The sequence below is a fragment of the Grammomys surdaster genome, unplaced genomic scaffold (genome assembly GCF_004785775.1).
Source record: "Grammomys surdaster isolate TR1022 unplaced genomic scaffold, NIH_TR_1.0 194, whole genome shotgun sequence".
NCBI lineage: Eukaryota > Metazoa > Chordata > Mammalia > Rodentia > Muridae > Grammomys > Grammomys surdaster.
This window is the reverse complement of record NW_021604639.1, coordinates 4,691,471-4,703,985: the sequence shown is the minus strand read 5'-3', so window position 1 is coordinate 4,703,985 and position 12,515 is coordinate 4,691,471. Positions and strand designations below refer to the sequence as shown.

The following is a 12,515-nucleotide window of genomic DNA, read 5'->3' as shown; positions in this document are numbered from 1 at the left end:
TAGGTATCACCATCACAGAGCTAAAGTAATAAACATCGCATGATATTAGCATAAAAGCAGACGTGTTGATCAATGGAGTCGAATTTAAAATCCAAACACATGGACACCCAATTTTTTTTTTATAAAGAAGCTAGAGATATACACTGGGAAACAGAATCCTTAACAAATGGTGCTGTTCAAACAAGCTCTCTGCATGTAGAAGAATGCAAGTAGATCAATACTTATCACCCTACACAAATCCCAAGTCCAAGTGAATCAAAGACCTCAGCATCAAACCAGATACACTGAATCTGATAGAAGAGAAAATAAGGAGTAGCCTTGAACACACTGTACAGGAGACAACTTCCTGAATAGAACATTAACAGTGAAAGCACTGAGATCAACAATCAATAAATGGTACCTCAGGAAACTGAAAACTTTTTGTAAAGCAAAGTACATTGTCAACCAAACTGGCACTCAGAAGAATGGGAAAATGATTTTACCAACTTCACATCTAATTGAGGTTTAATAATCAAAATATATAAAGAAATCAAGAAACTAGATGTCAACAAACCAAATAAGCCAATTTAAAAAATGGGGTACAGATATAAACAGAGAATTCTCAACAGAGGGATCTCAAATGGCAGAGAAACACTTTTAAAATGTTCAACCTTAGCCATTGGGGAAATGCAAATCAAAACTACTTTGAGATTCCATCTTATACTTGTCAAAATGGCTAAGATCAATAACACAAATAATAGCTGATGCTAGTGAAGAGAATATTCCTCCATTGCTGGAGGGAATGTAGATTTGCACAGCCACTATGAAATCAATATGGCAGTTCCTTAGAAAATAGGGAATTGGTCTACCTCAAGACCCAACTATAACACTCTTGGGCATACACCGAAATGATGCTCCATCGTACCACAAGGTCTCTTGCCCAACTACATTCATTGTGGCTTTATAATAACGTGAAACTATAAACAACCTAGATGTCCCTCAACTAAAAAATGGATAAAGCATGGTACATTTATATAATGGAGTATTATTCAGCTGTTTAAAAAATGACATCATGAAATTTGTAGGCAAATGGAGTGAATTAAAAATAAAAAAACCATCCTGACTAAAGTAACTCAGACACAGAAAGACAAATAAGGTGTATATCCACTTATCAGTAGATAGTCACTATTAAGTAAAGGATAATCAAGCTACAATCCACAGATTCATATAAGTTAGATAAAGAGGAGGGCTCTAGGGGAACACATGGATCTCCCAGGGATTGGGAAAATAGAATAGGTTTTGCAGGTGGACTGGGGGTGGGTAGGGACAGGAGTGAGATGAATCAGGAGTGAGATGAGGGGGAATGACAGGAGAGAGTGTGGGAAGAGATGTCTGGAATTCAGGGGTGTTAGGGTGGCAGTGTAGAAACCTAGTACAATGGAAACTTACTGGAATCTCTAAGGGTGATCTCAGTGATAATTCCTTGTAATGGGGAATGAGTCTTAACTGGCCTTTTGTAATCAGGCAAGGTTCCTAGTGGTAAACTGGGTTGTATTTGGTTGAGTTGCCAAGAGGAAGATATTCTGTAGGTTATGGAAAGAGAAACCTGGAAAACCACCTAGCCACAAAACCTTTTGACCTACAATCTGTTTTACCAGCAAGATGTGCTGGGGCAATGGTGCCACAGAATTTGTGGGAGTGGCCAGCTAAAGTCTGATTTAAGTTAAAGCCCATTCCATGAGAGGGAGCCCATGTCCAAGCAGTGTGGATGGATAGTCCAGAAACCAAACATATGACTAAACACAGCTGGACAAAAAAATTTCAATAAAATGATCTTTAATGATATTCTTCTATACTCATATATCAATGCCTTGCCCAGTTGCCATCAGAAGGGCTTCCTTTAGAAACAGATGGGAGTGAATGTAAACACTCACAGACAGATATTGTCTGGAGAGAGACTCTAAACTGGAGGTCTCCAACAGACCCCTCCCCTCAGAACTCAGGAAATCCCACAGAAGTGGGGGAGGAAAGACTCTAGGAGTCAGAGGAGAAGGAAGACACCAGGACAACATGGCTCACCAATCAACTAAGCAGGGGCATCTGACTCCCAGTGGCTGAAGTAGCTAGCATAGGGCCTGCATGGGGTTTGTACCAGGTCCTTTGCATGTAAGTTGTGTCTGTCAGCTTGGGGTTTTGTGGAACTCATGAGAGAGGGGGTGTGCCTTTGACTTCTTTGTCTGCTATTGGGACTCTTTCCTCCTGTTGGGTTGCCTCGACCAGCCTCAGTGTGAGGCTTTTTGCCATGTCTTGTATTTTGTGTTGTCGTGTTTGGATGTTATCTCTTGGAGGCCTGCTCTTTTCCAAAGATAGATGAAGGGGAAATGGATAGAGGGCAGGGAGAGGCTGGGAGCTGGGAAGAGTAGAGGGAGAGAAACTGTGGTCAGGATATATTGAACAAGAAGAATCTATTTTCAAAATGAGAAAGAACGAAAAGATGGAAAGGTAGAGGGAAGGAGGGGAAGGGAGGGAGAGAGAGACTAGGCAGGGAGGGAGGGAGAGGAGTTAAAAACAAAACCAAAAAGATGTAATTAAGCTTTAAGGTTGAAGTGGAGACAGATGAAGAAAGGAATAAGATAAGATAGCCTTGCATTTGTTTCTTGCCTGCTCACACACTGACTGTTGAAAGATTCATTTGTGTATTTTTATAAATATTTGAAATAAACCCACAATTGATTCTAAACTTAGGGAATTTACAACACAGGAAATTCTCTCTGTAATGAAGATTATTGAATAATATAAACCAATATGGCATATAACTTTTATACTCATCAAAAAGAAATCTCAATACAGCCATATTTCAAGAATAAAATTTTAAAATAATCTCTTTGTGTTTTGGTTTTGTTCTTTCATGTTTTTTGAATGTGTGTTTGTAGATACATGCACATGAGTGTATGTGCCCATGTGGTCCAGAAGACGGCATCAGATTCCCAGAGCTGCCAGGTGTGAGTGCTAGGAACCAAACCCCTCTTGAAAGGACCATAAGTGTTCTTACTGGCTGAGCCAGCTCTCCTGCTATAAAAACTCTTTTTATGAATCTTTTGTCCTCATGATTTAAAGAATGACTATAAAAATCATAAATCTGGATGGATATAAGCATCTTAGTGGGAAAAAAGCCTTCATTTCAAAAAACTATAAGAGTCATGGCATTAAAAATAGACAATACAATTTCTATTTCCTTCTCCTCCACTTTAGAATTTCCATTAAAAAACAAAACTGCATGTTATGAAACAGAAATGAACAGTGATCATCTGAAACTTCCAGCCTCTCAAAAAGGCAGATCTCCAAATGACAGAAATAACTTTGAAGTGGAGATAAACTCAGGGACAGAACTTTGTATACAGATGACTTCTAAAACCTGTTTGTCTTTTGCTCAAAATAGAATGCTTTCCTCTGTATTTGTTTCATCAAAGGACTATGTCTCTCATTTTTGTCTATAAATTCAATAAACAGGTATTTTTGATAAAGCAAAATCTCTATGTTCTCTCTCATACAATGACTCCACAAGGTTTCTTCTTCTCTCTAGTGTTCCCAGAGTGTGAACATGAGGCTAGAATGTGGCTGCTTCATTGTTGGGCCCAGGTGTCCATCTGGACTGTAGGAAGAGGAGCTACCATGTAGAGAAAGCTGAGTGATAGGCCCTACACAGGCAGTCCATGCCTTAGGTCAGACGGCAGCTCTCTTTCCTCAGAGCCTGTGTGGGTGAAGGTTTTGATGATGCAAGGAATGGACAGAACAATGAGCCTTAGGAGAGTGGGGAAGAGTGTTAACATGGGTGTGTGGCTGGTCTCCTCCAACAAGGATTTAATGGGGAAGCTGCACTGTCAAGGCGGCTCCTGTAAGCTCCCAGGGGAGTATACAGGATCTCAAAACTGAGGGTTATATGACCACTTCCTGCCATGAACACAGATACTGAAGTCACTCAACAGGGGCTGTCTAAGTTGGGAGATCCTAGGAGCCCTTTAAGGGATTCATAATGTCATCTAACACGTGTGTCTATAAAAACGTCATGTCTCTCACTGCATGAGAGCTTATATATTCTAGCCTGAGTTCAGCTGGAGGTTTTATGATGATTTATACAAGATGCACACATTTTTCTTTTCTCTCTGAAGAAGAAACTCTCCTAGGAATCAATCTCCTTCTCTTGGGGGATGTATTACTAAGATATGTATGAGTTCACATGGAGGGTCACAGAAAATTTGCTTTAAAGACAAGTGTGCGCGCTGAGAATATAGCAGAAGTGTGTTTTACCAGTATCACATCTCCCAGAAATGCAGGTCTATGGGAAGGAATATTTTAATACACTGAAGACTTACTTGGTGATTTTTTAAAAATATCTTTCATACCTTAATCTCATTTTTATGAGACAGAATCCTCAGAAAGTTCAGTGACTACAATAGAATTCTAAAAGTAGGTTACATAATGGTTAAAACTCTTTTGTTGGCTGGTTTTTGGTTTTGGAGACAGGGCCTTACTATGTAGCCCAGGCTAGCCACAAATTCACGATCTTCCCATCTCAGAGTCTTCAGTGATAGGATTACAGGCATGCTCCATCTATCATGCCCAGCAACAATAAGACTTCTTACATGCTATATCTTATAAATATATAAGTGATTTATTTACTGGCATTAAAAAAATTTCAAAGTAAGAGCAAATGCTTACTGGACTACCAAAACAAACAAACAAACAAACAAACAATCAAACAAAACAGAAAACCAGTTTTAACAATTCCTTCAACTACTGTTGAAAACCAGTTTCTACTCACATTTATTTTCCTCTCCTTGGTTCAACTCATTTTTCTTACCATAGCAATTCTCGCTACCTCATATATAAGAATTTTTGTCTGAATACTAAAGGAAAAATTTTAACTTGTTATAGATATCTGTTTTCAGGTCACCTAAACCATGAAGAACAATTATAAAATGTATATGTAGTATTTATTCAATCTGTATCATATTGTTTTCTAATTTTATAATTTATGATCCTCTTCTTTTAAGGACACACCATTTACTACCATTCATATTGTTAATCCAAAGTCTTTTTAAGTAAAATAATGGTCAATCAAGATAATCTTATTTGCTAGTGTGAGACTATTAGTAGTATTATTCTAAAAATGTTAGACATGATTTGGAATAAAAGCTGGCTCACCTTGCCTTGTAAGTGTATATTACTGCGGATTATGTCACGTACTTCCTCCTCGGTGTCTTTCTGTCAAGAAATACATGTTACTAAAAGAAGTCTCAGAATAAATGCATCCAGTGCCACAGTCAAAGAACAAACTAAATATTGCATTAAATAGTGTATCTCTGGCCAATATGTTTAACAAAATGCATGCTACAAATTTGAAGCATTCTCAGAATTTGAGGTGAAGGGAATTTCTTTTCTGGTTCAATTTATTTGCTGTTCTGTTAGCTTCTTGTACATTTATAGGCATCTCCTTCTTTAGGTTAGGATATTTTTTTTCTCAGAATATGCCTTGGAGATAATTACCATCACTTAGGATAAAAACACCCTAAATATAATAGGCAGTCATTGACTTAAGGCCTAGGGTCTACAGAAAAACTACTTGCTAAAAATGTAATTGTAAATGAAATCTTGACAGTTACTTAAAGGATGCAATGCCAAGTCTGGAGGTCTGATGACTATCACCCTTGGAGTGACCAGGAGACTCACCAAGCTAAGTCGATTTTTGGCCAGAGCAATGAGCTCTTGGTCCCCAGGGGCACAGATGTTCAGCCCAATGGGCAGTAATCGCTTCAAAGCTGCTACGATCAAAGATGTCTGCATAGAATACCGGTCCCCTTTGCGCTTCATTTTCTTCCTTTCTTGATCAGAAATGGCTGCCTGTGGAACAAAAATGAACACCGGGATGCCTCTCACATTTCTTTCATTCAGATCTACGATCTTCTTTGACATAAACATGGTCCCACTGTCCTTATTTTCTCTGATCCCTATTTTCAGGAATCCCAATCATTCTGAAAAGGTTATCTTTCTTTCTCAGCATTTTTTCAAAATTTTTAGTTTTTATTCTTTCTACATTTTTACCATTAACTAATGATATTCTATTCCCATATAGTTGTTAGATTGAAAGACACATCATAATATTAGGGAGGAATTCCATACGGTAATTTCATATGTAATATGCTTTCTAATTCTCAATTCTTAAAAGAATTTACATAGAGACACATTATTTTTGCTAATGGATGGTATGCAATATACATGTACAGGAGTGTTTTATATATGCATTCATTATTTGGATTGTTTATAAACTATCTGTGTGGTTTATAAATAATTATTACAAAATACATTTTCCTTTTTTATTATAGATCATTGTATCTCCTGAGAAGTCAAGTAGTATACCAATCTCAGAGATGCAGAAATATTTAGGAGCATCAATGTGATCACAGTACAGTGTGATCATATGATCAGTCTCTTGTGACTCTTTTAAGGACTAGGCTGATGCCACAAGGGCACTTTAAGTCTACTCTAAAATCTGATGGGCAGGGAGTAGCCTTCTAAGAAAGAGCTACAGTTCTATATCCTAAGTAAATAATTGTCCCATATCCACCTTCAAGTATGTTGGCTTTCTCTTGTAGCAGTGATTCAAGGCTGAACCAGTTCTATAACAATGACAAACAATGAAGGTCACAGGGAACCAAGGAAAGAAACAACGGGAAATTTAGCAGGCAAGTGATTGACTGGCATTACTTAACAGAAGGTAAACTAGCCTACACTTCTAATTGCAGCACTTGAGAGGCAAAGGTAGGCAGATCTCTGTGAGTTTGAGTCCAGCCTGGTATAATGAATTCCAGGACAGCCAAAGCTACATGGTGAAGCACTGTCTCAAAAACAAACAACCAAAACAAAGAAACAAAGAAACAAAGAAAGCAAATGAAAGAGAAGTCAGAATAAATCCAAGTCTGGCACTGAAAACTTCTCAGCACAGAGAGAAGTGACACTGTGGTTGATTTATTTATTTAAAGATTTTTTAAAATGTGTGCATAGTTTGTGCCTGTAATGTCTATGTGTCTGTACACATGTTTCAGTACCCACAGAGACCAGAAGAAGGCATTGAATCATCAAGAACTGGAGTTATATATGGTCGTGAGCCACCATGTGGATGCTGGGAGTTGAACCTAGGTTCTTCATGAGAGCAGCCAGTGCACTTAACTGCTGAGCTGTCTTTCCAGCCCCAGCAATTGATTCCTTATAAAGGACTGGTATACTAAGTAATAATATTGCAGTATAGTATCCCATATATAGTTGTGTTCATCAAATCCATAAATTTCTGAACATTAGAAGTAAGAACTTTATATTCCAAGATATACACTTATTATATGGATCATATTTTTGTATGTAGCACCTTTTATGAAATTATTTTTAGTAAATCTAGTAACTAGGAATCTGTAAGAACTTTATCCTTCATAGGTCATTTTTATTTCTCAGTATTTACTGCATCTGATTCAAACTAATCCTAAAAACTATCTAAACAGCACAAACGTTTTTACATTAGTAAGCAATATTATCAAACCAACCCAATTACCATTATGAACTCTCAAAAAAAAAACCTGAAAAACATTAACTCATAAAGAAACAGATGGGAAGATTTGATACCTTGGACATCTTGGACTTTGTGTCAGTGATGAGGAAGGACATGTTGTTGATTTCATTCTGCACCACAAAGTTCTGTTCTTCTCTTTTGAAATTCTAAGAGGTTGCAAAGGAAATTTCAGATACAACCACTTGGAGAAAACAATATAGTCAGAGATACGCAGGAGTCCAGAGTGTCGTCAGGGGCGGATGTTGATTTGGTGTATGGCTTACGCAGAGACAGCTAGGTTAGAACTGTTTCAAGAATAATATATGAGTGTGACTGACTTTTTTCCAATTTGGGGGATGGAACTTAGGGCTTGGTCCACACAAGGCAAGTGTTCCATCGCTGACTGCACCCCGGCCTTCTTACTTCTTATTAGAAGATATGTTCTCATTAAATTGTCAAGACTGGCCTTGAATTTACTCTATAACTCAAGCAACCCATCAACTTGTAAGCCTCCTTCCTTCACTTTCTTGGGCTTTAGGATGACAGACTAATGTCACCAGACCCATCCTGAATAAGTATGTTTTAAAGATGAGGCTTGTAATATTCATGTCATAAAATCACACATTATCAAATGACAGTATGAACACTCTAGCCTCAGGTTAGCTGGGGAGTAGCATATGTTGCTTCCATGGACAAACAGTCTGTCCAGAGAACACACAAATTTCTACTTCCTATTCCGATAGGTATTCCATGTAATTCTAAAAAATGGCATAACATTATTTTAAGTACTTCTAATTTAGAAACAGAATGGTAAAATCAATTCATCTTAAACATTTGGAAAAATATCAATACAGATAAATAAATTTGATTTTAAGATATATATCAGGGCTGGAGAGATGGCTTAGCCATTAAAGGCTAGGCTCATGACCATCTATTCCTGCTATTGAAAGAACCATTAAATGAGACTGCTGATTATACTAGAGTCCTAATTCCAAAATATTCTTTAAGACAAAAGTTTAACGATACTTCATTGATGTTTAAATGTTTGCTGAGTGGAATACATATGTCAACTTTCTAGCAGTTTTCAACATGTTTAAATATCTAATCCTGGATTCTTCCCACTTGTCCCCTTGGCAAGTAAAAAATGGTTTATATATGGGAGAAAAAGAAAAGATTATCAATCCAGCTGTGTTTTGGGCAGACAAAAATAGACTGATTTATCCAAGAATATACATTTTTCTCCAAAGTACCCCCAAATAAGCTAATATCTCCATTAAAATGTGCTATATAAGATAAGGAATCATTCATCAGGCACAGTAGCACATGCCAATGGTCCAGAGAAGTGAGAAAATTACAAGTTTGAGGTCAGGCTAACTCCAAGGTCAGTTTAAGCTATAAAATGAAGACTTGTCTCAAAATTCCAAGGGCTGAGGTCCATAGCAGGGCATATTTCTATGCCAGTATGCTCAAACAAACAAAATACCTCACTTGATTAAGAGGAGCAGAAACAACCTAAAAAATTTTCTAGGGTGCCACAGATAACAGATATCAATGTGAATTTGCAAATGTAAATTTTAAAAAGGCATTTTAAATCATACATGTCCTAAAGGATCCCAGCATATGGAGGTGAAGCAGGCACTTAATACCAGCCTGGGCTATATGATACACTGTCTAAAAGGGGGATATAAATAAACATCTTAATGTTTATACAATACTATCAAAATTTTATTGTCTTTTAAAGATAAATTACAGAGCTTAAAAGAGACTTTCTCTAAAGTACCCAGAGTCATCTTCTTCAGTCCTAAACTATCAAATGAATTATAGGAGACATACTTAAGAAATGCTATTTAGACATTGATTGCAGGGACCAGATAACTGGTCTACCTTTGCAAAGCCTTCATCACACATCAAACAGTAGATAATTTGCATTCTCATACTTACATGGGATTTGGACCAGTAGATGAAAACTTCAGCCACCATTCGAAACAACTCCTCTGCTTCTGGGTTGGGTTCTTTCAGCCACTTTGCCCTGAAACATGTGATAAGCAGGTTCTCAGTTAAAGTTAATTAAGCAAAACAATACCTCCAACCTACCCCCACCCCCCAAATCCTTTCTACCAAAGTCTTTTTTAAATTTTCTTCCTCCCTTCCTCCCTTTCTTCCTTCCTTCCTTCCTTCCTTCCTTCCTTCCTTCCTTCCTTCCTTCCTTCCTCCCTCCCTCCCTCCCTCCCCCCTTCCTTCCTTCCTTCCTTCCTTTCTTTTTGAGACAAGGTCTCTGGCTAGTCTGGAATTTGCTATGTAAGCTTACAGAGATTTTTTTACTTACAGAGATTTGCTAAATTCTGCCTAACCCAAGTGCTGGGATTAAAAATGTATGCTCCTATGCCCAATCTGCCAAAGCAAAGTTTGCTGATCAAACAATCTATAATGGTATTGCTGGAACATTTAAAAACTTGTAAACATTGTAATTGTTCAAGAGCTTTTAAAGAAAGAGATTAAAAATGAAATGTTTAGTTTTATTTTGAAAAATAGTTGCTTTATAATCAACATTCACAATTTTCTGTATGTGATCTATATGTTTAGAATACATATACATATTATTTATATAATATATATAAAAATTTAAATGTATTTCTTTCTGTATAATCTGTAGATATATTCATCTACAACTCCAGTCTGCTGTAGAAACTGGAACAATATCACAACAGATATGTTACTAGAAAAGCAAAGAAGACTTCATCAAACAATATCCAGTTGTAAGCTGAAGATGCTCAATGAAAATTAGTGTATGCATTAATATTTTGTTAGGTTACAACAATGAACAAGTTCATAGCCCAGGAATCAGAGAACTATGTGGTCTATATGAACAGATGAGCCGAGCAGATCATGAAGAACTTGGGGGAATGAGCCACTTCTGCACAGTGTACCTGTTATAGTCCACAAATCGGATCAAGAGTGGGTAGAAGGCATAGAGATCCCTGGCCAGTGTGGTGAACTCATCTAGAATGAGCAGCTCAGCCTCAGACATGTCCCCTCTGGCTTCGGCTTTCAGGTGGTCTTCCTCAGACACTACCATGGCGGCCTTTTTCTTTAGTTTCTCCATCAAGGGTAAGAAATGAGTTTTCAAGAGCTGAGGTTTCACCTTGTTGATGATAGGCTGTGAAAACACTGTTTGGAAACAGACATTAATATTCTACTATGAAAAACACCCGTTAAAATCAGGATGAATTGATGGAATGGTAATGGGAGTGAGATTCCTAACTTTTCTCTTTCATAGCTTCTTTAAGGACAAAGCCCATGTCTCTGCCATTTTTCTAGATACAAATTTAATTGCATAATTGATGCATAACATGATTACTGAACTCAATTCAATGTGCTTATTTTTAAACAAAAGATTGATGATTTAGAATAAAAGTTTCAAAAGACCTGGAATCATATCAGATTAGTTTCAAATTCAGTTTTATCATACAAAGCCCAACAATGGAAATGAGTCTCTTAGCTCTTTCATTTTTAGAACACTCTCTGCAATATGTGATGTCTGTAGTCCCCTCAGTTTATCCCATCATCATCTCCTGGAAGGGTTAGATTATGCATAACACTGCTGTTCTGGTTAACATTCAGTAATAGGTATAGGCTTACTCAAGAAATTTTTAAGATGAATTTTTACATTACACTTATATAATATGCATATATTTACAAATATATACATACATTGGGTAATATATATGTGAGAAAAGTTAAAAATCCACCTATTCAATCATTAAGATACTGGTATTATGTTTTTAGTTTTAATCAATAGATAAACTCATTAATTCATACTATTCACAGGTCATTCTGCATTCCTTTAAAAATTTTTGCTTTTATTTTCAATATTTAACATGAGTATTTCCCAAGACACAAAACATGGCTGAAACCTGAATGCTTGGAGAAAATGTAATATTTTTGTAGAAGGATATACAGAAACTATTTACCCATGCTGCTCGAGCTGTTGGCGATTTAGATAGCTTCCAGAATGTTAATATAAATTCTGCAATGATAAACTGATCTATACATGTTTTACTTCATCTTCCATTCCTCAGTCCATTGTCATGAGAGAATAATATGAAGGTATGTTGTTTCAAAATCCAGCGTTACTTTTGTCTCTGTCTACATAATCATTATTAATGTTACTGTATAGTATTTCTTGTGATTACTGAATAGACTTATATAGAAATAAATGATTTAGAAAACTGTTTGAAATTATTAACTATGTAATGAGTAGCTATAATTGTCAATTGAACACAACCTAGAATCATCTGGGGAGAAAGTCTCAATATGAAGTTGTCTACATTGGGTTGACTGGTGAGCATGCCTATGGCAGCCTGTCATAATTATAATAACTGATGTGGAAGACTTCCATTACCTAAGCAGGAAGTCATGAAGTATGTAAAAGTGAAGAAATTGATCTGATAAAAAGCAAGCAAGTGAGCACATGTCATTTATTTACTTTTGCACTTGATGGATTTGAGACAACTAGCCACTTTAGGCTCCCACCACAATGATATCCTTGCAGTGATGTACTCTAACCTGGTAAGTGTAAGCTAAAAGAAACTCTTCCTCTCAGAAGTCCGAAGGAGCTAAAGGGGCTGGTGGCCCCATGGGGAGAGTGACAATACCAACCAACCAGAGCTCCCAGTGTCTAAACCACCAGCCTGGGAACACACATGGAGGGACCCATGCCTCCACCTGTATAGGTAGTTGAGGATGGCCTTGTCAGGTATCAGTGGGAGAGGAGGGCCTTGATACTCTGAAGGCTGGATGCCCCAGTGTGGGGGGAATTCAAGGGCAGGGAGGAGGGAATGGGTAGATCGGTGGGCACACCCTCATAGAAGTAGGAGAACAGGGGATGGAATAAGGGGGTTTTGGGGGGGAAGGGGAAAGGAGATAACATCTGAAAGGT

The 12,515-nt window shown here is 37.3% G+C and overlaps 1 protein-coding gene across 1 annotated transcript in view; it reads right to left on the bottom strand.

The window, feature by feature from the left end:
- The window catches only part of Ryr2 (ryanodine receptor 2), a 424,465-nt gene that overhangs the window by 95,305 nt on the left and 316,645 nt on the right, over positions 1 to 12,515 (bottom strand). Inside the window, exons 70-74 of the mRNA XM_028769855.1 lie at positions 10,504 to 10,744; positions 9,518 to 9,605; positions 7,651 to 7,743; positions 5,710 to 5,880; positions 5,185 to 5,244 (exon numbers count right to left, since the gene is read on the bottom strand). Coding sequence (XP_028625688.1) covers positions 5,185 to 5,244; positions 5,710 to 5,880; positions 7,651 to 7,743; positions 9,518 to 9,605; positions 10,504 to 10,744 — 653 coding nt within the window. The remainder of the gene's footprint in view (positions 1 to 5,184; positions 5,245 to 5,709; positions 5,881 to 7,650; positions 7,744 to 9,517; positions 9,606 to 10,503; positions 10,745 to 12,515) is intronic.